Below are 25938 nucleotides of genomic sequence, written 5' to 3'. Positions count from 1 at the left end.
TAGCTCCCTGAAGCCTCGCTGCTTCTCACGGCTGCCCTACGTTGTCGCCCAGGTCAGAGCCCGGAGGCCCCGTTCCTACGTGCACCGCCACCAGCGCCCATCCGTCTCTTACCCCCCAGGGTTATTTCCCCTTTCACCTCTCTCCGCTTTTGTTTGTCCTTTCCCTTTGTCGGGAGTCTCCCAGTTTCTATCCACAGACGGTCACCCCAAGGGTCCTCAGATGACCCTCAACCTCCCTGCCCCGCAGTCATCCATTTATCCCCCAAGAACCACCAACGTAATGGAGGCCGGGGACCCCTCGTCTCTTTGAGCCCATCCTAGTGAGGCCCTTGTGGCTCAGCTCAGCGCCCCACCTTCTCCCCAGTGGCCCGTCTGCGGGCGGCCCTGCCCCCCTGCCCCCTTCCCGCCCTCGGATCTGCCCGCCGGTCTCCCGCACACACACGCACAACTGACCTTCACTCACGCAAACACACAACACACACCCACTGACATTCACACGCACGGTCTCCTACACACCGACATATGCGCGCGCGCGCGTTGTGAAAGGACGCGCATCTGGTGGAAGGGACCTCGGCCGTGACCTTCCCATCGAAGAGCCCAGGGGCCGTGGCCGGCCGGCCGCACCCGCTGGTCCCCGGCGGGCCGGTCGGCAGCCCGAGGTGGAAGGGGCGGGAACGCGCGCGCAGTGGGCCCAAGATACAGACATTAAGATCGGACACTCCCTGTTGCACTGTACAAGGTCTCTGAACCGTAATTAAAAGTTTTTGTCGAGCCCCTCAGCCTCGCCTTGCGACTCTGCGGCCCGCCCGCCCGGCCAGGATCCGGGTGCGAGGCGCGCCCCTTCCCAGCTCCGCACCGCCCTCGGGCTCCCGCGGGTGCGCGCCCCAGCGCGGCTCGGTGACGGACGCCCGCCGCTTCCAATCGGGAGCGCCCGCGGCCGGGGCCGGCCAATAGCCGGCCCCGGGGGGCGGGCCGGCCGAGCCAGTTTGGTTTCGCGCGGCGACTTCAACATGGCCGAAGCGCGCAGCAGCGACGCAGGCGGCGGCTGTGAGGGAGAGGGGCCTGAGGGGTCGCCCCGGGAATCCGTGCCCCCCGGCACCACCGTGCCCAGGGTGAAGCTCCTCGACACTCTGGTGGATACCTTCCTCCAGAAGCTGGTCGCCGCCGGGAGGTAAGGCGGAGGGAGCCCGACGGACGACCGGCCGACCGGGGAGGGCTCGTGCGGGCCGGCCGCGTCTCGACCCCGCGAGACCCCGAGGGCGCGGCGGCGGCGGTCTGTTCACGTGGCCTGGCGTCCCCCGTTGGCAGTCGCGTGATCGCGCAGCCGCCTTGGGGCGGGACCGCGCGGTGGTCCGGGCAGGAGGTGCCGGTGGCGGGGGGGGGGGGGGGGGGGGGGGGGGGTCCCGGGCGCGCTCAAACCGGCCCGGTGGGGGCGCCCTTCTCGCGCGGTGCCGTGGGCGGCCGGATGCGGAAATAAGGGGGGCGCGGGAGTGCGGAGCTGTCACTGCGGGAGGGGCGCTGCCTTCCTCCCCGGGTGGTGCCCCCCCGCCCACCTCGCTCGGTGTCCTGGGCGGACAGGGCTGAGGCTGGCGGGTGTTCGGGGCGGGGGGGGGGGGGGGGTTGCCCGCGCTCGGATCCCTGCAAGACCCCCGTCCTCGCCTCGTCCCCTGGCGCCGCGCCTTGGCCCTGCGCTTGAGATCGCCCCTCAGTTCACCGGTTCACTCAGCGAACGCTCGGGTCCCCGCCGTGTGCCGGGCACGGTGGCAGGAGCTGGGGAGGCGGCAGAGCAGACGAGGGCCTGGCTCGGGGCCTGCACCCCTTGCGGGAAACAAAATAATCACTGGGCTTGAGGAGGTGCTGAACAGGGTGATGTGACAGAGGGCGGCGTGGGGAAAGGGAGCCCGCTCTGACCAGGTGACGCTGAGCAGAAACTGGAAGAATGAGAAGGAACCAGCTCTTGAAGAGCTAGGGGGAAAGCTCCTTGGCAAAGGAGACAGCTTGTGCAAAGGCCCTGAGGTGGCCAGGGCCTTCTAGGAGCTGGCAGAGGGCTTCTAGGAGGGCAAGTGAGGGCCTGTTCATGCCAGATGTAGTTTATGGAGTAATGAATTTGATAAAGTGATTTGTGGTTAAAAAAAAGTTAATGTTTATTTTTGAGAGAGAGCACGAGTGGGGGAGGGGCAGAGAGAGAGGGAGACACAATCCCCGGCAGAGGCTCCAGGCTCTGCGCTGTCAGCACAGAGCCGGTCACGGGGCTTGAAGCCACCAGCAGCAAGATCATGACCTGAGTCAAAGTCAGATGTTTCACCGACTGAGCCACCCAGGCGCCCCTAATTTGTAATTATTTTTATGGGCCCGTCATGACACGCCACCACGAAATGTCCAGGCAGGGTTCCTCCCTTGTTTGTTTGCTTAGATACCCCCCAGCCCCCCAGCTCATTCTTGTCTTCCCCTCCCCTCTCCGTAGGCCCCGCTTCCTCCATTTATTCCTGTACAGATGCATACTGAGCATCGACAGTGTCCCAGGCTCTGTTCTCGGAGCTGGAGATAGGCGATCGAGACAGAAAGGTCCTGCTCTCATGGAGTAGGCAGGCATTCTAGTGCCAGAAAGAAAAATAAATCAGGCTGAAGGAAGAGAGCAGTGGGATGGGGGTGGGGGGCCTGGGTTCGCGTGAGTGCACGGAAGCGACTTTTGAGTCTGTTTGTATCCTTGTAAAGTCCGTTGTTTTGTCCGTGCACGTTCGAAGTTCCCGTGCGTGGTGTTGAGCTACATCTGTCTTTTTTCAGCCAACATCCATCTATCTATCTATCTATCTATCTAATCTATCTTTCTATCTTTGTATCTTTTTCTTTCTTTCTTCCTTTCTTTTCTTTCTTTCTTCCTTTCCTTTCCTTTCCTTTCCTTTCCTTTCCTTTCCTTTCCTTTCCTTTCCTTTCCTTTCCTTCTTTCCTTCCTTTTTTTTTTTTTAAGACCTAGCCCTGTTCTGGGAGGGCGTATGGTTCGGGTCTTCTCTTGCCGCCTTTCGTTCCGCGATGTGCATCACGCACTTACCCAGGCCCGTCGCGGACACCTGCTTGCCCCCAGGTCCCTCCTCCACGGGTCAGGCCACGGCCGATGCCCTTGTGCTGGCGCTAGCTAGCAGCTCTGGCGGGCAGCTAATGGAGAGGGGTCCCTGGATTCCGAGGTTCACACCTGCCCGTGTTCCGTCAGACTGCCTTCCAGAAAAGCTGTCCCGTTGCCTACATCCTCAGCGGCGCCGAGCGTCCTCCATCGTAATACCCGCCGTTCTGAAGGTGTCAGAGGGGCATCTCGCCATCGTGGTTTGCACACCCCTGCTCCCTCACAGCTGCGGACGTCTCCTCGTATCCTCCTGAGGCCTTTGGCTTCTCTTGTGAACAGCCTGCTCACTTCCTCCAGCTTTTTTTTTTTTATTATTTTTTTCAGACTCGTTTTCCTTATTTATGCATTTGTTTACTTTTTTAAGTTAATTTATTTATTTATTTTTTTTAAGTTTATTTATTTTTGAGACAGAGCATGAACGGGGGAGGGTCAGAGAGAGAGGGAGACACAGAATCGGAAGCAGGCTCCAGGCTCCAAGCCATCAGCCCAGAGCCCAACACGGGGCTCGAACTCACGGACCGCGAGATCGTGACCTGAGCCGAAGTCGGACGCTTAACCGACTGAGCCACCCAGGCGCCCCTAAGTTAATTTATTTTGAGAGAGAGGTCACGGGAAGGGCAGAGAGAGAGAGAGGCAGAGAATCTCAAGCAGGCTCCACACACCGGCAGAGCCTGACGCGGGGCTCAAACTCACAAACCACGAGATCCCGACCCGAGCCAGAATCGAGAGCCAGACGCTTAAGTGACACCCAGGCGCCCCTCGAGGGTGATTTTTTTGAGACTCCAACTCACGTCAAGTCTTTAAGAAGCGTCCAGTATCTTGACTGAGGTGGTAAGTAGGTCTACAAGGTTACACGTGTGATAAAGTTACAGAGATGTCTACACACGCAAAGGTACCCTAACTGTTGAGGTCTGGATGAGCCAGTGTGGGGTTGTGGTTTGATACTGTGCTATAGTTGTGCAAGATGTCACATTGTGGAAGGTCCATTTCTTTGCAACTTCTTACAAATCTCTAACTATTTCAAAATAATGAGTTCAAAAAAAGCTTATCTGCAAAGGATAGGACAGTGTTCAGTGGAAACTAATTGAAAACCACCTAAAACATCCAACATTTGAAGAATGGTGGTCGCTCAAGTAGAATGACGAATAAAGTACTCTGCTGCTTTAAAATTCCATTTTGAATAATACTGAATCATGGGAAAATTATCACATTATAATGGTAAATTTTAAAATCAGGTTATGGGAGGAAGCATCCATATCCCACATTGAATATACTTTTTATCTAATTGTATTCAAATTGCAGTTGACTAGGGGCGCCTGGCTGGCTCAGTCAGTCGAGTGTGTGACTCTTGATCTCGGGGTTGTAGGTTCAAGCCCAATGTTAGGTTTAGAATTTGCTTATAAGAATAAGATCTTAAATAAATAGGGGCACCTGGGTGGCTCAGTCGGTTGAGTGTTCAACTCTTGATCTCAGCTCGGGTCATGATCTCCTGGTTTTTCGGAGCGAGCCCCGCATCAGGCTCTGCACTGACAGTGTGGACCCTGCTTGGGATTCTCTCTCCTCTCTCTCTACCCCTTCCCCACTCTCTCTCAAAATAAATAAGTAAACATTTAGGGGCGCCTGGGTGGTTGAGTTGGTTAAGAGGCCAACTTTGGCTCAGGTCATGATGTGGTGGTTCAGGAGGTGAAGCGCCCAGGGGGGCTCTGGGCTGACAGCTCGGAGCCTGGAGGCTGCTTGGAATTCTGTGTCTCCCTCTCTCTCTGCCCCACTCACGCTCTCTCTTTCGGTCTCTCTCTCTCAAAAATAAAAATAAACATTAAAAATTTTTTTAAAAATAAGCATTAAAAAAATTGCAGTTGAGTAGTTGACATGTTACATTTTATAGTCATTTAAAAATAACAATTACAATATTAGCTAATCTGAACTTTTCGTTTTGAAGCCACTCCATTTTTTTTTTTTTTAATTTTTTTTTTCAACGTTTTTATTTATTTTTGGGACAGAGAGAGACAGAGCATGAACGGGGGAGGGACAGAGAGAGAGGGAGACACAGAATCGGAAACAGGCTCCAGGCTCTGAGCCATCAGCCCAGAGCCTGACGCGGGGCTCGAACTCACGGACCGTGAGATCGTGACCTGGCTGAAGTCGGACGCTTAACCGACTGCGCCACCCAGGCGCCCCCACTCCATTTTTTTTAATTAAAAAAACTTTTCTTGAGTTTTTCTTTATTTTGATCGAGAGAGTGTGAGAGGTTGGGGAGGGGCAGACAGAGAGAGAGAGAATCCCAAACAAGCTCCTCACTGCCAGCCTCCAAGGAGCCCAGGCTGGGCCCCGGCCAGTTCTGGTGCCTTCTCAGGGCAGCTGTTGTAAATCTCCATGACGTCCCTCAGGCCCTTCCCCTGCGCCCCCCCTCCCGCCCCGGCCCCTCGCAGTGAGAATGACCCCTGGCACCCGGTTTGTAGAGACAGCTGAGGTCAGCAGAAGGAGTTGCTCTGACTGTGGATCTGGCTGACAGAGACCCGGTCGCGCGTCCCCCCAGCCCCCGCCAGCAGCGTCCCTCCCTTTACACCCAAGGCTGCAGCTGCAGATCCACCTTCCAGGCTCTAGTCCCACCTCCAGGTTTGTCTCCCTCGGAAGCACTTTGCCGCCACTCCCTGGAAACTTCCTTTCAAGGTCGTGTGTAATTCTTTGTCGATAAGTCCTGTGGATATTTTCTCATCCTGATCCTCCTTGCTCTCCTTGTAGTAGTTGACCCCGTTAACCACTCCCCTGTCCTTGACATTTGTCCCTTGGTTTCCACACCAGGCTCTGCCCCTCTGCCTTCCTGGGCTCCTCTTCCTCTCCTTGACCTTAGATGTGAGCATTGGACTTTCCTCCTGTCACCTCTGCGTCCCGTCTGATGTCCAGATGCTTCGGTGTCCACTGCTCCTTACGTTCGCTCCCAAGACCCCGCACGCTCTGGTCCTTGCCTGCCTCTTGTCACCCCCTCACCCATAATCAGACCTCCTCCTTCCCTGTGAGGTCAGGGCATTTGCATTTGACGTAGGCTCCCCGGGGATGGTTTCCTCCATTTCTTCCCAGACCTTCTCTAAAGCCTTCTTTCTCCCCGGTTATTCTTGGTCACAACACCTGATGTTATTTCTTCACAGCACTTACCCCAGGACACAGCTCCAGGGTCTGTCTTCCCCACAGTAAATGTAAGGTCCTGAGCACAGGTTCTGGTCTATTCCACTGGCCACTCTCCACTCATTGCTTATCACGGTGCCTGGCCCATAGGAGACGCTCAGTAGGTGCTTTTGGAATGCACGAGGATTCCCAAGCTGCATCTCTCTGCCAAGCTCCAGACCTCTGTCTCTACAGTCTACACTGGAGATGGCCCCTTGGTGTCCACACAGCCATCAAGCTCAGCATGGTGGAGACAGGATGGCTGCTCCCTAACTGGGTTGAAGATACTACCGTGTGCCCATTGTCTGGGCCAGAGGTTTGAGGGTCCTCACCCGTCCCTTGTCCCCGTCAGCCACGGCCCCATGGGCTCGCACCACCCTCCCCAGTCTCCTCTTTTCCACCTGTGTACCAGTGCTTAGGTTCAGGGCCACCTGCCTAGACTGATGTGGCAGCCTCCACCCTGGCCCTCCAGCCTCAGTCCTGTCCCTCCCTTACTGCTCAGACTGGAGGTCCTTCTGCTTCAAAGGGTTAATTGGTGGGGCGCCTGAGTGGCTCAGTTAAGTGTCAGTTAAGTGTAGGACTTCAGCTCAGGTCATGATCTCGCAGTCAGTGAGTTCAAGTCCCGCATCGGGCTCTGTGCTGACAGCTCAGAGCCTGGAGCCTGCTTCGGATTCTATGTCTCCCTCTTTTTCCTCCCCTCCCCAGCTCACGCTCTCTCTCAAAAAAAATAAACAAACATTCAACAAACAAAAAAAAAGGTTATTTGGCTCAGGGCTGCTTCCAGAATCAAACATAAGCTCCTTAGCTCAGCACACAAGGCCGTGCACCCCTCGGCCCCTCCCTGTGTCTCCAGCGCAGTCAGGGCAGCACGTGCACTCTTGTGGGCACACGTGCACAGGAGCTCCTCTGCCTCGACCCGCTCTCCCCCGCCGCTTCTCCTAGCCAGGACCTCCATCCCTCTGTGTGCTTAAATAGAAACTTGCAGCTGCTTTCCACACAGAAAGGGCTAGACAAAGGTCACGTATGCAAATACTTGACCCTCTCCCAAGCCGTTAAGTTAAAAGTCCTCGTTCTCAAAGACCAAGTACTTCTCCCGGGACAGGAGTCTCTACATAGTGCAAGCTAGTTTATTCACATGTCGGGTATCCAAAAGGATATTTTAAGCCCTAGATTGATTTTCCCTACAACTCAGCGTATTTTTCATGTACGTATTAGCTTGACAAAGAGGCAAGTTACATGATGCACCCCAGAATGCCTGGAAGGTTATGGGCCTCGCTGGGCCATCGGATCAGACGGACCCCCTGCCACTGTCTTCCTTTCCTTGGGCCGGCCATGGCAAAGACCCCACCTGTCCTGTCTTGGGCATCAGAACACAGAAACACGGCTCTGTTGGAGCTTACCATTTGTGACCTGTGCCTGGTTGTCAAAAAGGAAGGGTTCTCTTCTGTCCTCACAGGTTCCTGGACCTGCTGAGAAACCACCCTTCTCCTGTTTAGCTAAAGCAGGCAGATGAGGCCGTTCCCCTTCTGTGCACTGAGAGGGGCCACCGGCTAGAGGCAGTGGGGGACCCGGGGGAAGACCGGTTGGCCCCATTTGGCAGAAAGCGGGGTCTGCTGCAGGTGCCATGCCACGGGCGGTGTCCGTCGGGGGCCCAAAGTGGTTGAGTGCTGGCTGTCCCCGGGCTGGCCCAGTGGTGTGCTATGCCTGTCGGGTCTGTGGATCCTGACTTCTGCAGAGCTGACCGCCTGCCCCTGGGCGGGAGCCGGCCCCAGTGTTGTTCTTAGGAACCGGCTCCTGGAGGGAAAGAGTGTGATTTAACAGATCAAGCGTTCCCACAAAATAAATGCCTCCCGACTATCTCCCCCTCTTTGTGCACGTGCCGTGCTGCTGGCAGTGACTTGTCCCTGAAGCACGTGTGACTCTGACTGCGGCTTCAGCCCATGCTCTTCCCACAGCCCTCTGTCCCCCCTGTGTCTTGTCATCACCCCGCCGTGCCCCGCAGCAGCCTGCGGGAGCTGCCTACAGCGTAGACTGCATCCCGCTTAAACCCTTTTCTGGCTCCTGTGTCTGCCCTTCCCTGCCTTCCCCACCGGCCGTGGGCCCGAGGCACCTGATCCCGAGCCGGGTGGCCCCAGCAGGTCTCAGCCTCCCTCATCTGAAAACTGGGGATGGTGAGAGCAGAAACTGCCCCAGAGCGTTATCGAGGCGGTTAGAGTGGCTGCGTGTGAGTGCTCGGCCCACGCCCAGCAAATGTCGCCTGGTGCTACTTTGTCGCACATCCTCTTCAGCTGTGCTGCCTGGGTCTTCGACTCCTGCCTCCCTCTTAGGCTTCAGATGCTGCTTCCTCCAGGGAATCTTCCCTGAGCTCCCTGCAAGCCACCCCTTCCCCCTCACCCGCCGGCTACCCCAGCCTCATTTTCTTGGGATTGATCTGTCTTTTAAACAGTGTCCCCTCTGAGGGCGGGGACCACGCTGGGGCACGTTTGGGTCTGTACCATGGCTGGGCCTGGCACGTGCTCAGTGCTTGGTGTTTGTCGAATGAATGAACGAATACAGCAGTCCCCTTATCCAGAGTTGCGTTCCGCAGTGTCAGTTCCTCACTGTCAGCCACGGTCCCGAAGCAGAGGCTCCTCCCTCTGACATCTGCTCACTGTCAGGAGTAGAGAGCAGCTTGTCACATGCCTCCATCCTTCACCTCCTTCACCTCCTTCTCCTGTCACGTGGGCATTTCATCACTGGACCTCATCAACAGGAGGAAAGTGAATATAGTACAGTCACATATTGAGAGACAGACCTCCTAGTGACCCCGACACCACCATTGACAGCGTCCTCTCTCCTCAGGGAGGCATGCACCTGCTCCCTGAGGCTCTGGGTGGCTGAGATCCTTGACAAGTGATGTGTGCCGGGTGTGTCCTAGGACTCCCCCCACCTCCATCTGGTGACCAAAGTCCTGGCCACAGTAGTAGGTCATAATCTCTCCACCCACGCCTTACCGCTCAGGTCGCCCTCACCAATGGGAACACCCTCCCCCATGCCCCAGATGCTGCTCCTGGCTTTATCACGGTCCATGCAGTCCTTGGGTGGCATCCGATGAGTAGTTCCAGACCCCAGCCATCCCAGCTCCATCCAGGAGACCCCAATAAATCCCTCTCTGCCCCACCAAAATAATAATAATAATAATAACAATAATAATAATAATAATAATAATAATAATAATAAGGTATTCAGAGAGAGAGAAAGACTACGTTCATGTAACTTTTATTACAGTATGCTGTTATAGGGATGTTATATAGAACAATTATTTTTGTGCTGGTGTTCATCTCTTATGGTGCCTAATTTATAAGTTAAACTTTATCACAGGTATGTATGTATGCATAGGAGGAGAACATAGTGTATGTAGGGTTCAGTACCCTCTGCAGCCTCAGGAATTCACTGGGGGCCTTGGAACATGTCCCCCTGTGGATAAGGGGGACTACTGTAGAGTTACCTTGATGGACATTTTTATCTGCATGCAAATATTTATCAAATCAGAAGTCTTTTTCAGGGACACCTGGGTGACTTGGTGGGTTGAGCATCTGGCTCTTGATTTCAGCTCAGGTCATGATCTCAGGGTCATGGGATGGAACCCCAGGTTGGGCTCCCCACTGAGTGTGGATTCTGCTTAAGATTCTCTCTCTCTCTCTCTCTCTCTCTCTCTCTCTCTCTCTCTGTCTCGCCCCCCCCTTCCCACCCCTCTCCCCCTCTGTGCATGCTCTGTCTAAAATAAACAAGTAAAAATCATATTGGAAAAAAAAGTCTTTTTCAGAAAAAGTATCCCAATTTCAGATTCTCACTATTAAGCTTCTAGCAGTTGCCAAAGAATCCAAGTAATAAAAAGTTAGGTTAGCCCAAGGGGCCTAAAAGCCTAAAGACCTAATTAAAATTAGGATTTTTTTTTTTTTTTTAAGATTTTTTTACAGTCATCTTTACACCCAAGGTGGGCCTCGAACTCACCCGGAGATGAAGGGTCCAGATGAAGCATGCTCCCCCGACTGAGCCAGCGGCAGCCTTAAGATTAATTTTTACAGGATAATTTTCTGCCGCAGTTATCACCAATCATGGACCGGTGCTGTCACCAGGAAGCTTTTCTCGGGTGGCAGCCCGGGGACCAAGGACAGGGCGGTGCAGAAGCACGCAGAGAAGCACCTGGGCGAGGGGGTGGGCACTCCCTCCGTATCGCGCGCTCCCGAGGGCGGGGGTGGGGGGGGGCGGGGCTGGGACAGAGCGCCCTCTGCTGGCCACTCCGCGAACAGGCGCTGGCGGGCAGGTTAACACACCACGGAGGGCTGGACGCTGGGCTTAAATATTTTGCAGTCAATTGTTTTTAAAAGTTAAACTTATGTGATAACTCAATTTGCAGTGAGTTTTTAGTGCAGTAAGTGCAATGCTTTTTCCGTGAAGCATTTCAAAACCAGTGAAGGTGCCTCAGATGTTGCAGAGTAAGAATTTAAGAGAGAGGGGTGCCCAGCCGGCTCAGTCAGTGGAACGAGCAACTGTTGGTCTCGGGTTGTAAGGTCAAGACCCACGTTGGGCATAGAGATTACTTAAAAATTAACTTAGGGGCACCTGGGTGGCTCAGTCGGCTAAGTGTCTGACTTCGGCTCAGGTCATGATCTCACGGTTTGTGGGTTTGAGCCCTGCGTTGGGCTCTGTGCCGACAGCTCAGAGCCTGGATCCTGCTTCGGATTCTGCGTCTCCTTCTCTCTCTGCCCCTCCCCCACTTGTGCTCTGTCTCTCTCTATCAAAAATAAATAAATGGAAAAAAAAGCTTAAAAAATTTTTTTTAAGTATAAGAGAAAAATAGATTAAAACCAGTTAATATAGTCATGTTTGTTTTGAAGAAGAAACTCCATTGATAACAAAAGTAACCCTTTGGGAGGGCACAGTTTAGCCTTTTCTCTGTAGTGGGGCCAGTGTGTTGTTCTGCCACAGGGTTGCCACCAGGATGCATTTGCCAAGCGCCTGCCTTCTGTGGGGGAGGAGACGTCTTGACTCGGGAAGCCAACTTACTGTTGGACACTTCTGAGGGGGAAGTGGGGGCCGTTCTTTTGAAATTAATAGTAACAACTGTGGCTAGGGGTGCCCGGGTGGCTCAGTCAATTGAGCATCCGACTTCGGCTCAGGTCATGATCTCGTGGTTCGTGAGTTCGAGCCCCGCGTCGGGCTCTGTGCTGACAGCTCAGAACCTGGAGCCTGTTTTGGATTCTGTGTCTCCCTCTCTCTCTGCCCCTCCCCTGCTCGTGCGCACCCTCTCTCTTTCTCTCAAAAATAAATAAACATTTTTTTTAAATTAAAAAAATAATAACTGTGGCTAACATGGAGCTTTTCAATGTGCTAGGCGCGGTACATATAGTTATTATTCCCATTTGAGAGAGGCAGCAACTGAGGCTTATAAAGGTGAAGAACTTGTCAGAGATCACTCATCAGATGAGTGGTAGAGGTAGGATTTGGACCCAGACAAAAGGACAGGCCGGGAGTCCTCAGAACCAGTGTGCAGTGCCCAGCCCATAGCTGGGTGGCCCCTTGTGTCCCCTTGGAAGGCCAAGGCCAGGAGACCACTCCAGCAGAGGGCAAAGGGGGGCTTGGCAGAGAGGCCACCGAGGAAGCTCACGAGGGAGTACTCCTCCGCCCAAGTAGCCCGGGCCCAGTAGCCTGGGGTCCAGGGTGGAGAGATGGCTGGGAGTGGTGGGGCAGGCCTCCCCTCAGCCCCAGCCCCTGGTCTGCAGGGTGGTCACAGCTCTGGACAGCCTGGAGATCCCAGTGATGTTGCAGATGGCGTCCCCGCCCACAGGGATATTAGTTTACCTGACAAGACAAAACTTGACTTTGCGGTAGGGGGCCGCATGGAAATGCATCACTTTTCCTGCTTCTCCCTGAGAGTATTTTTCCCAGAAATTCACAAGGGCATTCACACCATTCCCAGGCCCGCACCTGCTCTCAAGAGCGGGGAGGGGTTGGATGAAGGGGGACACAGGCCCGAGGGTCCGGCTGGAGGACGAGGGAGTACCCCGAGGTGTACCACGTGGTGCCCACGGTTCACGCTGCTCTGTGGGGAGGGGGTCGGAGCGTCCTCAGCACGAGGGGAAAACTTTGTGTCTCTACCAGACGATGATGGATGTTTAGTGCACTTCTGGCGGCCATCGTTTCACTGCACACGTGAGCCAGGCCCCGTTGTGCCGCAGCCTTCAACTTCTACAGTCAAGCTGGAAAAATACAAAGCAAGGATCCCTGTCCTCCTGTCCCCTGACGCTGGCCTCCAGTGTGGCCGCCTGCGCTCCGTGTCCAGGGATGTGTGCGAATGTGCTTTGCTCTCGCTGAGCTCTGAGCCCAGCGGGGCCTCGGGAAAGCCTCCCCGGCGGCACTGGAGGCTCCCCCAGGAGAGGGGCTCTGGCTCAGCTCAGACCCTCTGCCGTCCAGCGGGCTGCTGGCAGGAGGAGCAGGATCTCCGGTGTCCAGGCCGCGCCCGTTTCAAGCCACAATTACCCGGTTCAGTTCCAGCCCGGCTTGGCCAGGCGTCCTGCGTCCCTCCACATCCCTCGTGAGCCACAGACTGCGTGGCGAGGGGGACCGGCAGCACCACAGGATCCCCAGGGCTCCGCCGAGGGCAAAGGGTGCCAGTCGTCCGTTCCTTGCCCCCAGGTGCACCAGTGTCCGATGTGTACCCTCCAGCAGGGAGAGACTGTCCCTCCTGCAGAGGGGCCGGGCGGCAGAGGCTTGCAGCCGGCCCTCCGAAAACAAAGCCCCGGCTGACTGTGTTTGCCAGCTTCCGAGGCGTAAATACTCACTAGAGCTGCGGAAAGATGGGTGGTTGGGCACCGTCACAGAGTGCTTCCACGGGGACGCCGCCAACAGCCTCGCGCAAGGAAAATGTGCTGGAAGGATTAGGAAGCCGTGTGTTTTGAATAGTTAGTACCTTGTTTTTAACATAACTTACTGCCAGATTATATAATTTAGTGTTCCGTGCTGGCTGTGTCTCCTGAAGATGTAACGGCTGTCCCTCGCAAGCCTCTGTGTGCTCTCCCTTGTCACCTGTTTCACAGCCCCTGTTCAGGGCCAGGAACGGGGGGGTGGGGCGGCCGAGGGCCAGCAGTGAGTCCCGGTGGCAGGGGGGGTGGCGGGGGCAGGCTGCGCACGGGCTTCCAGGGACCCGATCCCAGCCTGGCCACACAGCTGAGGAACATCCGGACCCACAGCCGAGCACAGACGTGGGCTTTTGTGTGGTTGAGCGCTCGCTGGCTTGGACACTTCCAGCAGGTCATTTGAACACTGCTTCATCAGACAGGCTGTCACTGAACCCCCACCCCACCCGCCCCCAGCTTAATGGCGATCCCTGTGACACTCTGAAGCCCGTGGCCCTTTTCCTTCTAAGTGCCCTCCACAGTGGTCATCACCACGTTCTCACGAGTGTCTGTGATTGCTGCCATCTCCCTGCCAGAAGCTCCAGGAGGGCCGTGTGGCCTCCCTCCCGCCCAGTGGCCAGTAGCCCGTGGGTGGCCAGCATGGACATAGGCAGAAGGGGAAGGGCCTGAGGGGGAAGGTAGAGAGAGACGAGCAAGCAAGGAGTGGGGAGAGAAAAGGCAAGAGACTTCTTTAACTTACTGGCATGTCTTTGTGCAAGACGGCCAGCCATCAGAAGTGTCCCGGGTACCCCGGTCTTTCCAGCTATAAGGGCTGTAGCAGCGAGATGCTTCGGCCGCCGCTGCCGGAGACCTGATTAGAAATGGCTTGAACAACAAGAGGCATCCATCACGTCACTAGCGAGCAGCCCCGAGAGGCGCGGACTCTAGCTTGGCGTCTTCGGCAGCTTGACGATGTCCTCAGAGACCCCAGTTCTTTCCCTCCTTCCGTTCTGCCTCCTTAGGGTATAAACTCTGCCCTCGGGCCAGAGACCCCTGCGGTGGCCGGGAGCCGGACGCATCACCTGGATACGGTCACGTCCTCCAGGAAGGGCATCAGGTCCTTCCTCTGTGGCTCCTTTGAGGAGGCAGGAAAACTCTCCCAGAGGCCACATGTCCTGTCCTAATCCAGCCCAGCAAGGGGCCTGGCGCGACCAGAGTTTCTCCGGGACCCCTACCCACACCAGCAGCAGTGTCACCTGGGAGCTGGTTGGAAACCGGGGAGGCGGCTGGCGCTGAGCCTTAGCAAGCCCTCTACCCCGGTGGTTTGAGTGGCTGGACCATCGTGACCCACCCTTGAGGGTAACCCCTGGGCTCCCCTGCGGCTCTGCGGAGAGGCAGTGAGTGGTCAGGTGGGGCTGAGCCGTCTGCAGTGACCGGAGGTGCAGGCGAGACGCTTTGCACCCACCGCCTTTAACCAGCGCGGTGAGGCTGACCCGGCCCGGAGCCCTGCCGTGGGAGGCGGGGGGGGGGGTGGGGGCGCCCCGGCAGCTGCTGAGGGCTGGCTCTCCTTCCCACCAGCTACCAGAGATTCACCGACTGTTACAAGCGCCTCTACCAGCTGCAGCCTGAGATGACGCAACGAATCTACGACAAGTTTATCACCCAGTTGCAGACGTCTGTCCGGGTGAGTGGCAGGGAGCCCGGCAGGCAGTGCTGGTTCGGGTCCTGCAGGCAAGGGCCGTACGCTCAGCCCCTGCCGGTCCCCAGTGGTCAGGCCACGGTGGCCGCCGTCCCTTCCTTCCCAAGGACGGGCACCTCGACACCCCCGCTCTTGTCCTCCTGCATCATGACTGTCTGCTGGGTGGTCTCGTCTTCGTACCTCCAGCACCTGGTGCAGGGCCTGGCACGGACAGGGCACTTAACAAACCGTTGAATTCAACGGAACCGCATACGACAGGGAGCCCAAGAGAGCCCGCTGCATTCAGGTCTTTCAGTGACCGTGATCCCTCTTGAGGGCTCTGTCTCCCTGCCGGCACGCGCCAGGGGGGCCCGGAAGCACCCAGACGCATCTGTGCCACCGGCACGGGGTGCGCTGGGCCTGGGGCTGCGGCACCCAGGGTGATGGGCAGGCTCTTTTCAGATGTTTTCCATCTTACGCTTTCTGTTCTTCGTTACTAAAGTCCCCTGGAGAGAAGAGGGCGTGTGGGTACAAAGGCACAGAACAGGAATTCGCCAGAATGTTACTGAGTCCTGTACTTTCACTGTGGGCTTGTGTGGTGTCCTTACAGCCCTTTGCTGCTCTCTCTTCAGGAGGAAATCTCCGAAATCAAAGCAGAGGGGAACCTGGAAGCCGTCTTGAATGCCTTGGACAAGATCGTGGAAGACCGCAAGGACCAGGAGGAGCCGGCCTGGTGAGAAGGTGGTCCGCGAGGCTCACGCGGGAAGAGGCCGCCCCCCCAGCATCCCGACGGCGCTTCCGCCAAGAGCTCACACGCCTGAGACTCGGGGCGCAGCCACCCGTGTGGTGCCCTCCGGGAAGGGGAGCCCCGATGCAGGCGCGGGCGGGCTGACGAAAGCCTTCCTGGGGGGACTCGTTTCAGGACCCCTCTGGCCCGCGGGGCACATAGCCGGCGGGAGGCGGAAGGGCAGATTGGCGATCTTCCGGCCGGCTGGCCCCGGGCATCCGGGTTTTATTCGCTCGTCCACTTAAATGTTTAGGGAGTACCCACCACACGCCCCGAGATCAGCAGTGAACTGGACCCAAGAGACCTGCCCCTGGGGCCGCATTCCCGGGGTGTCCCGCGCAAGGTGGAGGCGCCCTTAGCTCCTGCCTCCCCCCGCCCTCCCCGCCTGAACAGCACGTTAGGCCAGAGCGACAAAACACCTTTCTTGTGCTTTCCAATTTTTTTATGCTTTGTGACCGGAATACTTAAGAGAATGACGTTATAGAACTGAAAAAGACATTTTTGAGGAACTTGCAGTGTCTTTCACCCGGCTGCTCATCAGACCCGCCCCCACCCCCCACTTGGGGTCTTCAGAGGCCTCGCCCCTCACTCTTGCCTCCAGGCCTATCTTCCTCAACTTCCTCTGTTACCCAACCCTTGCTGGGGCCTTTCCTGTCATCCTGCCCCAGCCCACGCCACCCTCCAGCCCTGTGTCTGGGGAGTGGGCGCACGTGGTTCTGGGGACAGAGGCGGCCGTGGGGCCGGGTGTTGGGGGGGGTGGGGCGTGGCGTGCCGGGGAAAGGGTCACCACTCGCCCCATCCCTGTGCCCCCTGTGGCCTCGCAGGCGCCCGAGCGGGAACCCGGAGGCGGACCTGCGCAGTGCCCTGGTGCCCTACTTCCGGCAGCAGCGGGACGCCTTGCAGCGGCACGTGCGCAAACAGGAGGCGGAGAACAGGCGGCTGGCGGAGGCCGTGGTGGCCGGGCGCCAGCAGGTGCAGGAGCTCCAGCGGCGGGGCCAGGCCCGGCAGCAGGCCTGGCAGGTGAGTGCCCGGCCCTACCCTCGGGCACAGGCTCCCGGCCCGGGGGGCCACGACCTCGTGTTAGTCGGGGTGACATGGGGTTCCCCACACAACTGCTCCCCAGTAGCTTTAAAACATGTACATCAGGATGACGTCTAGAGCCTTCGGCACACATAAAACATGCTCTGTGCAACAACTGTGTTCTCTGAGGGTGAAGGGACTCTTTGAGAGTGGCCCACGTCCCCTGGGGCTAAGCGGGTGAGTGGGTGACCTGGCTGAGGATCCAGGGAGCGGGCACGGCCGTAGAGACAACATGGGTTTTCTTACCGGCTCGAGAGGTGGCTCTGGTCAAGGGTTGCCAGCAGGGCTTGAGCGGTGGCCACACTGTTGGGCTCCTTCCGCTGTCCGGGTGTCCACCTTGTGTCCTCCCTCCCACCCGATGGCTCCCCTCCTGGGGCGGGCCTTCCTGCGGCGGAGGGCAGCGGGTCCCCAGGTCCCTGGCTGCCAAGACCCTGAGCCCTGGAGGGCCCGCAGCAGGACGAGGGCCAGAAGCTGGCCTTTTCCCTCTTGTCATCACCCCCTCTTTGGCTCCGGGGTCCCTGGGGAAGCAGGCCCCAGCGTGCTCGTGACCAGGGCCCACAGCCTGGCACTGTGTAGGGGCACTTTGGGGCCACCCTGCTGAGTCCTCAGGCAAGGTGCTGCCCCACCATCCCCCTCTGTCACCACGAGGCCGCCAGTCACTCTTCTCTCTGGGCCCTGCTCATAACCCACCTCACCCGGTGCCGCTGCGGGCCCGAGGCGTGTGTGAAGCTGGTCCCTGCCTGAGCTCAGCCTGGGCCCAGCCACTAGCACAGTCAGGTCAAGAAAGTTCCTCCACTAGAAATCGCTGATGGAGGTCAAAGGATCACAGGGACACTTTGGGGACCCTTATTCAAGATGGGCGCTGCTCTGGGGAGGCCCAGCGTCGGTGGCCATGGCGCCCAGCCTGCCGTGAACACCTGCTGAATATGAATAGGGGGGCCCCTGCTGGGCCTGTGACATGAGCCAAGACCCCCTCTGTGTTGTCCTGGGGGACATAGGCCCGGAGTCCAGCACAGTGGAGGCAGAGGGTTTGGATTTTCTCATCTGTCTGTTCCCTCCTACCGCTGCCAGGCCCTGCACAGAGAACAGAAGGAGCTGGTGGCTGTGCTGGGGGAGCCCGAGTGAGGAGGCGACGGCCGGACCAGGAGCAGAGGGCCGTCGAGGTCGAGGGCCTGGCCTCCGAGAACCGCTGGCATGGTGCCCAGTCCCTGAGTGGGGATGGAATTAGCTGGAGGATGAGGCTTGTCTGTCCTGCTTTGGGGGCTCCCCTGGGGTCCCCCCCAACACACACACACACACACACACACACACACACACACACTTCAGATTCTTCCCTGTTTTCTTGTAACTAGGACTGTTGGGCAGCTCCAATCCCAGGAGTCGTTCCCTGCCTGCTCCTGAGCCCCTCCCCTCCCCCCGCCCCGCCCCCCGCTCGGGGAGTCTGTGTCCATTCTCCACTGATTGCCCCCTTGCTGGCCAGCCTGAGGACCCGTGCCACGTTCTCCCCACATCCGTAAATAAACTTCCTGCACTTCCTACACTGTAATCTGTGAGGATGCTTCCTCTGCGGGGCCTCTCCCAGGCCAAGACCCCTCTTGGCTCTCAGAGCCCTGGCTGGGGTGGGGGTGGGGGGAGGCCGTACCTGACCATCAGGTGCAGGAGGGCAGCGAAGACCTTGTCCCAGAAGGCTGGACCCCTGGGTTCCACCCCTCTTTGCTGTCTGGGTTCATTGTGAGAAAGGCTCTGTGCCGCCCCCACCTCCCCCGGGGTGTGCACACGGTGAGCATGCGCGCCAGCGGGTGGGCCCTCCGAGTAGCTGGTGCTCTGCCCCCTTCCCCGGCCAGGGCTCAGCCAGGCATCAGGAGGGGCTCGGCCACGGGCGGGATGGGTGCTTCCTCTGGCCGGCGGTGAGGGGACGGGTACAAGGCAGGGCCCCGGAGAGGGCCTCACCCCAGAGAGGCCAGGTGCAGTCTGTCTGGGAGCACTGGGAACACTCCGACATCACGGGGCAGTGGGGTGGGCGGGGAGTGCCTGGTCAGGTCGCCACCTGCGGTGGGCCGGGCGTGAGAACACCCTCCCTCCTCTCCAGGCTGGGCCGAGCGGGACTTGGCTCCCAGGTGTGCTGGGATGGGCCTTTGCGGGCTGGACGTCTGCCTCTTGGGAGACAGGTCCCCACAGTTGCTAACACTGGGGAGGCTGTACGGCCAGGCAGAGGGGCCCTCTCCCTGCTCCTCACTGGCTCTGCCTCCCCATGTGCCAGAGGCGCAGGGGAGAGGGTCCCCACCGCCCCAGACAGAAGAGCTGTCCTGCTCTCACTCCCGGCCCACCTCTCTTGGCTTTGGGTTCCGGTCCCGACACACGAGGCCTGAGCAGAGCCGAGCAGCTCCCACACCAGGCCTCCCCCTGGTGTCTGGCCGGGGCAGGGTGCCTCCGGGTGAACGAGGGCATCGCTGCCTTGGGCCCCTCCCTCCCTGGGGTTTGGCTCCTGCCCACAGGCCGTCAGTGGAAATCACAGTCTTAGAGCGACAGTCCAGCTCTACTTGAGTCTATTTTAGACCTCGAGCCCCCCTTTCTCCCCTCCTGCCCCTCCTACTCCACCCAGCTGGTGCTCAAACTGAGGCTGGGGGACTTGAGGTGACCCCCGTGGGGAGGGGCCCGGCCTGTCCAGAGGCTGGAGGCCCACACCCTCCTCCATCACTTCCAGGGGCCTGGCCAGGCAGCTCAGCTCCAACCACAACATCCTTTGGGGTTTGGCCTACAGAGCCGGGGCGGATGACCCCCAAATAGCCCTGGCAGATTCCCCCTGACCCACCCTCGCCTCCATGGCGCAGCCCAGGGTATAAAATGGTGCTGGCGGGAGAGGCAGACCAGCCGAAGTCCAGCAGCAGCCCGGGCGGCCACTGACAGCCACGCCATGAGGCCCCTGACGATCCTCGCCCTGTTGGCCCTGGCCGTGCTCTGCCTCTGCCCAGCTGGCCCGGCAGGTGAGTGCCCCCACCTCTGCCCCCGCCTCCCCTCCCGCCGCCCTCCCGGTCTAACCACCTCCTGCAGGCTCAGTCCCAGTGCAGGGAGAGGAGGAGGGGAGGCCCGGGGGGGTGAGCAGGGGTGAACTGGGCCCTCTCCTTTGCAGATGCAAAGCCCAGCCGTGCAGAGTCAGGCCGAGGCGCAGGTATGTGGCAGGGCCTGGTGGGGGGCCGTGCCTGCGGGGCTGCCCGCCATGCCCCCAGACCCAGAGCCATCTGACCTCTGCCTTTCTGTTCCACAGCCTTCGTGTCCAAGCAGGAGGGCAGTGAGGTGGTGAGGAGGCTCCGGCGCTACCTGGCCCCTGGGCTGGGGTGAGTGCTGGGCCGTGGCCGTGGCCGTGGCCGTGGATCCGGGCTGGGGTGGGGGGCGAAGGCCGGGATCCGGGTCTGCCAGGGCCGTGGGTGGAGGGGGTGGGCATGTTTCTTGGAGGCTGATGCCACTCTCTTGGGCCGTCAGTGCCCCAGCCCCCTACCCGGACCCCCTGGAGCCCAAGAGGGAAATATGTGAGCTCAACCCCTACTGTGACGAGCTGGCTGACCACATCGGCTTCCAGGACGCTTACAGGCGCTTCTACGGCACGGTCTAGAGCAGGCGCTCCCCACCCAGGACCCCTCCCCTCCCGGCGCCCTGACCTCCCTGCCCGGCACGTGTGGGGCCCCCGGCATCCCCGCTGCTCCAAAATAAACTCCAGAAGAGGAATTGGTGGGGCTGCGAGTCTCCGTCCGTGGCTTCCGTGGCGTGGGAGGGGAGGGAGGGGAGGGAAGGGAAGGTGCGGGCGGGGACGGGAGTGGAGGGGCGGTATGAGCTCTTTGGTCCCAGAAAGTGCTTCCCAAAGTCCGCTGTTGACTTATTTATTTGTACTGTACTCGCCTCATCTGGAAGCGTCGAAAGCAGCTTCCTAAAAGTCTTATTAGGATTCCCCCCTCGAGCCCAGCACCCCTCCCCCCACAAGCCCCTGCACCAGCCACGACGCCCAAATTTAGACCCAAGGTCCTGGACACCTTGAGCACACGGCTGTGACCAGCACCGACAGACCACATCCCTGTGGGCAAACAGCCCGTTTGGGAGGCGAGGGCGCCAGCGGGCCTCGGCGCAACAAGCACGCGAGGCAGGCCTAGGTTAGTCGTGTTAGTGACCCCCCTGGGCTCAGCAGAGACTCGCAGGCAGGAAGGGACCAGGTGTCGGGGCCCAGCGCCTCCCCCTCCCAGCCTCCAGCCGGGGCGCTCCGGCCCCGGACGCTTGCACTGCCCTTCTCAGACCCTCGGCACTTGCCCCAGCCCCCTGAGAGCACCGTCACTGACCCCTCCTGCTCACGGCCAGCACCCCCTGCCCCCTGCCCTCCTCTCCTGCGCCCCCTCCCCTCGGTCACTCTCGGCCCCAGGCTCCGACGTGCCCCTTCCGGGCTCCTCCCCGGCATGGGGAGGGGAGGGGGGCCTGGCCTCTGCCTTTCCCCAGGGCAGGCTCATTGCTGTTTGGCCTTCGTTCCCCGCTCCGGCGGGCCACCCTGCAGCAGGGGGCACGTGCTGGGGGCCCGAAATAGGGAGGTCGTGAAGGCGGCAATGATGAGCAGGTTCCCGGCCACCGCCAGGCCCAGCGTGGCCAGCGTGCCCACCAGGCCCAAGGGGGGCTCCTGCGCGGCCAGCCAGGCGCGGCGAGACCCCATGTCCGCCAGCACCGCCTCCAGCTGGAAGTGGGTGCCCAGCACCGCGCAGATGTGGAACAGCTGGTGGCTGTGGCCTGCGGGGAGGGTGGGGCAGGTCAGGGCACACGGCCCATTCCCAGGGCGGCCCGGACGCACCCTGGGACCCGTCACCTCGTCCTCCGGGCCTGCTGCTCCCCCAAAGTGGGAAGCAGTGAACGAGCTGGTCTGCACGAGGCCCCTCGTGTCCTTGCTACCGGGGCCACCTGAGGGGGAGGGGAGCGCCGGGACCAGGGCCCCTTCCAGGAGCACTCCTCCGTCCCTCGCCCCTCGGTTCGATCCCTCGGTCCCCGCGCCCCTCCCGGGGGGGGGGGGGGGGGGGGGCGGCTGCCCCTCTCACCGATGTAGTCGAAGCGCCCGGGGGCCAGCCGCTCGGGCAGGTGCGAGGCGAAAAGGAAGCCGGTGAGCAGCGCGCAGAGCAGGTGGTAGGTGTGGCTGGAGCTCAGCGCCTCCCGCCCGCAGCTGTGGCCCCGGTCCCAGCACAGGCCAAGCTGGCAAAGGGAGAGCGGAGCTGGTGGGGACGGCCTTTGGGAGGGGCTCCGGGGAGGTCCGGGCCCCAGGCCCGCTTACCCGGTAGAAGAGAGGCAGGTTGTCGAACAGGAAGGGGTAGGCGAAGGCGGCCGTGCGGAGGATCTTACTGAGCCGCGGGCTTTCCAGCTCGGGGAACCTGGGGGGCGGGAGGGAGAGGCGGTCGCCATCCTTTCTCCGGGCGGGGGCGGGGGTGGCGGTCACAGAGGGACAGGATGGAATGTCAGTGCTGTTAGGGCACGTGACCCCTCTGGAACCGGCCACACCTGTGGGGGGGGCGGCGGGGGGGGACGGACGCCTGTCTCCTCTGGCGGGGTAGCGAGAATTCGAGGGGGCGGCGCTGGCGAGGGTTGCGCCCCGCCCCCCCCCCGTGGCATCCTCAGCAAGCACAGGCTCTGTTACTCACGTCGGCCACCCCGAGGCGCGGGTACCCCGTCGCTCGCCCCCGGTGTGTTCGGGGTGCCCTGTCCCGTCCCTCCGCCTTCCCCTTCCGCACCGGCCGAGGACCCACCGGGAGTAGCAGGAGAGGCCGGTGCACAGGAAGGAATTGAGCGCGGCGGCGGGCACGAAGAGCTGGTGCAGGCGGCCGTGCAGCCAGGAGGCCGGCATGGAGTAGGCGGCGTAGGGGAAGGCGCAGCCTGGGGAGGAGGGGGAGGGGGAGGGGCGGCAGCTGAGGCCCGAAGGGGGGCCCCCCCCCCGCCGCGCCCCGGGAGCGCCGCCCCCGCCCCCGGAGCGACCCCGGCCCCGCGGGGCTCACCCAGGCTGTAGAGGCTGAGCGCGCCGTAGTCCAGGAAGTAGCAGATGTGGCGCGCGCGCGGCGACATAGAGCTGAAGGTGTGCGCGCAGCACGACGCGAAGGGGTAGAGGCAGGCGGGCAGCAGGAAGACGAGCAGCGGCCGGTGGTAGGGCTCCGCGCGGAAGCCCGGGCCCCCCGCCAGCGCCAGCAGGCGCCACAGGAAGTACCTGCGGGGCAGGTGCTCAGGCCGCCGCCCGGCCCGCCGGCCCGCCCGCCCCGCACCCCCTCGGGCCACCCCTCACCAGGTGGGCAGGAAGTGAGTCCAGATGTTGACCGTCTCGTTGGTCATCTGGAAGGAGCTGAGGACACAGTCCCGGGCGGAGCTGCTGGGGCGGCGGTACCCAGACATGATGCCGTCTTCCCAGAACACCTGTGCGGTGGCGGGTGGGACAGAGGGGCGTCATTGTGTCCGACCCTTTCTCTCGCCGAGGGCTCTCGGAAGCAGCGTTCAAGAGAATGGGCTGGAGGTCGCAAAGGCCTCAAAGCCAAACCGACCGTCCCCCATCTTACCACGGGCGGATACCCAGAAAGCAGATGAGAAACAGTAGAGCCGGTGGACGGGACCAGATAGGAGGGGGCGGGAGGGGGCGGCACAGACTGGGCGCCCTGAGGAAGGAGGGGATTCTGGAGGGAGGAGCGTCCTGGGCTCCGGGAGGGGTTGCCAGCCAGGTCCTCAGCAGGGGGACGGCAGGGACGAGCGGGCCAGCAGGAAGGACTTCCCCAGCGGCTCAAAGAGAAGAGCCTCTGCCCCAGTCGGCACTGGGGAGGGGGAGTCGACGGGTCAAGCCCCTCACCCGAGGGACCTGGTGGATGCGAAGGAGTTGGGGCAGCTTGAGACTGAGCATGGTGACCCGGCACCTCCACGCTGACCTGGAGACAAAGTGCGGGTTGAGGGGGATCAGGTCTCCGCGTCCGCAGGCCCCTCTCACCCAGATCCAGGCCGGGCCTGGTCACCGGGCCCCGGGGTGGGCTGTGGGCACCTACGCGCGTGCGGGTGGGAGCTGGCCACTGAGCTGCTTCCCGCAGGCCGGGGAGGGGGGGCGGCCCCGCTTCCCCGACTCTCCATCCCAGCCGGGAGCACTCGGTTGCCCAGAGGGGCTGCTCAGCCTCAGCCCAGGACAGAGCGAGCGCAGGATCCTCCCCATTTGGAAGGCTGCCTCGGTGAGTGGGCCCAGACCCTGGATCTAGGCCCCCAGCCGCCAGTTTTTTTGTCCCCGGAGAACCCTGACTCGTGGAGGTCAGGGCGGGAGGGCCCCGGCACCCCCGTGCCACCACCAGAAAGCCCCTCGGCCCGCAGAGCCTGGCTGAACAGAGGAAACTTATGGCGCTGGCGGAGAATTCCTGGAGAGGCCGGATGGCCGCGGGAGGGGGCGAGGAACCGGGATGCCTGGCTCTCTTCTGAACACTACGCTCGTACCCCGGGGTCCCCGACCCTCCTGAGCCCCGTACCCCTCGGCTCCAGACCTGCGCGCCGCCTCCGGGTGGCCGCGGCTCTGCCGCCCCGCCGGCCTCTCCCAGGCACATTCCTTGGCACCAGTGGAGGGGCTGGGCCAGCCGGGCGGGTGGAGTCGCCCCGGGGGAGAGAGAGTAAGACCCTCCCTCCCCAGGCCCCAACTTCCCTGCAACAATACGGCCCAGCCCCGCCCGTCTTCCTGCCGCCAGCCGGGCCAGGCTGTGTCTGCGCCGCGCTGCACGCCGGACCCCGGCGCTGCCGGGTCCCCGCCCCGCCCAGCCCAGCCTCCACTGCTGCCAGGCCCTCTGCCCCTGAGCCGGGTGCCTGGTCTCCGATCCCTGTGCCCTGGCCGAGCTTTTAGGTGAGGCCCCCGAGGGCACCCCCGCGCCCCCAGGAGTGGGATGGGGGTGGTGTGGCCTATCCTGCCCGCCGCCCACCTCCCCACCTCCCCCGGGGGGACGGGTGGCAGCGAATACGGAACACGCCGGGGCCTATGTCCCCTGAGTCCCTTTCCCCCTTTGCGGGAGGGCCTAGGGTCTCTGGAGTAGTTTGTACCGGAGGCGTGGAGACAGAGGAGGGGCGGGAGCAGTCGCCTTAGCTCCGGTCCCCAGAACGGGTGTCACAGCCTCAGGGGAGCGTCCTTACCCAGAGCTCGGGGGGAGGGGGCGCTCCCAAGCCTGTGGGTCCACGGGCCCAGGGCCGCTCCGGCAGAGTCCCAGGCTCCGCCAGCCAGGCTGCCGCGAGGGAGAGTGGCAGGCGGGCCAGGCCTGGGCGGTGAGTGAAACAAAAGGGAGCCAGGGAACAATCCCAGCCTTGTCCAGCCCCCAGGGAGCAGCTCGGGGGGGGGGGGGGGGGCGCCCCATTAGCAGGCAGCTCACTCGGCCTCCTGCACACAGCCAGCCCCTCCAGCTCGACCCAAGCCCACTGAGACCAGAGCGGCCACAACCGGCTGGAGCCCCAGCCGGGACCCCAGCCGGGACCCCGCCAGGGGGACGCGATCTTCTCAGACCAGGCTACACCGGGTGCCAGGTCCTCCCAGGAGCGGGTGGCTCTGCCTGAGGCCAGGCACCGGAACCCCACTCCTGACTTGTGACTTCAGAGAGCACCTCTCAGCGGCCAGGGCCGGGCAGAGACCAGAGCAAAAGCCTTTACCGAACGCTGGTTCAAGCACAAGGGAACTGCCCGGCGTGTTCACTCCCCAGACACACGTTGAGGTGCCTGTCCCTGCAGAGGGTCGGGGACTGAGGGCCCGGAGGCCGCTCTCCAGGCTCACCCCCACGTCCCCCTTGAGGAAGAGCATGTGTCTGACTCAGAAGGGCCAGCAGGAGCAGCGAATTGCCCCGGGGGGGGGGGGGGGCGGGGCTCACTGGTTTTCACGCAGCCAGCACCCCAGCCAAGGCGCCAGCTCAGCTCACGGGGCCAACGAACTGGACGACGTCCTTCACAAGAGCATCTCCGGAGCTTTCTCCTGAGGTGCCGGCATCTTGAAAAGCCGCTTCAGCAAGAAACCTCCAACATCCCAATACAACCGTGCAGAACGGGGGTGCCTGGGTGGCTCAGTCAGTTAAGCCACGGATTTCGGCTCAGGTCGTGATCTCGCCATTTGTGAGTTCAAGCCCCACATCGGGCTGTCACATCGGGCTCTGTGCTGACAGCTCGGAGCCTGGAGCCTGCTTCGGAGTCTGTGTCTCCTCTCTCTCTGCCCCTCCCCCCCCCCACTCTCTCTCAAAAATAA

General features: G+C 60.9%; 3 protein-coding genes across 7 annotated transcripts; 2 read left to right on the top strand and 1 right to left on the bottom strand.

The window, feature by feature from the left end:
• Positions 1 to 1010: 1010 nt before the first annotated feature.
• On the top strand, positions 1011 to 18243 carry PMF1 (polyamine modulated factor 1). The gene is made up of 5 exons (XM_042925585.1): positions 1011 to 1171; positions 14737 to 14842; positions 15469 to 15569; positions 16448 to 16643; positions 17775 to 18243. The coding sequence occupies exons 1-5, from the start codon at positions 1011 to 1013 to the stop codon at positions 17826 to 17828; spliced, it is 618 nt and encodes a 205-aa protein (XP_042781519.1). The 3' UTR covers positions 17829 to 18243.
• A 519-nt stretch (positions 18244 to 18762) lies between these two features.
• LOC122211992 (bone gamma-carboxyglutamate protein) lies at positions 18763 to 20417 on the top strand. The gene is made up of 4 exons (XM_042925586.1): positions 18763 to 19687; positions 19834 to 19872; positions 19969 to 20038; positions 20184 to 20417. Exons 1-4 carry the CDS (start codon positions 19618 to 19620, stop codon positions 20311 to 20313), a joined length of 309 nt encoding a protein of 102 aa, XP_042781520.1. The 5' UTR covers positions 18763 to 19617; the 3' UTR covers positions 20314 to 20417.
• An 87-nt stretch (positions 20418 to 20504) lies between these two features.
• PAQR6 (progestin and adipoQ receptor family member 6) lies at positions 20505 to 24972 on the bottom strand. 5 transcript variants are annotated; one of them, XM_042925062.1, is made up of 8 exons: positions 24215 to 24274; positions 23545 to 23620; positions 22993 to 23120; positions 22712 to 22917; positions 22466 to 22592; positions 21997 to 22093; positions 21767 to 21917; positions 21094 to 21464 (listed from the first exon to the last, which is right to left on the bottom strand). In XM_042925062.1, the coding sequence occupies exons 2-8, from the start codon at positions 23593 to 23595 to the stop codon at positions 21190 to 21192; spliced, it is 1035 nt and encodes a 344-aa protein (XP_042780996.1). In that variant the 5' UTR covers positions 23596 to 23620; positions 24215 to 24274; the 3' UTR covers positions 21094 to 21189. The 5 variants fall into 5 exon arrangements, with proteins under 5 accessions (XP_042780995.1, XP_042780993.1, XP_042780994.1 ...); XM_042925061.1 differs by lacking the exon at positions 24215 to 24274 and adding an exon at positions 24849 to 24972 and having other exon boundaries at positions 20505 to 21464; positions 21767 to 22093; XM_042925059.1 differs by having other exon boundaries at positions 20505 to 21464; positions 21767 to 22093.
• Between the last annotated feature and the right edge of the window lie 966 nt (positions 24973 to 25938).

This window comes from Panthera leo, chromosome F3 (assembly GCF_018350215.1).
Source record: "Panthera leo isolate Ple1 chromosome F3, P.leo_Ple1_pat1.1, whole genome shotgun sequence".
NCBI classification, from domain to species: domain Eukaryota; kingdom Metazoa; phylum Chordata; class Mammalia; order Carnivora; family Felidae; genus Panthera; species Panthera leo.
Note: the sequence above shows the minus strand (reverse complement) of the source record. Positions and strands in the feature narration are given on the sequence as shown.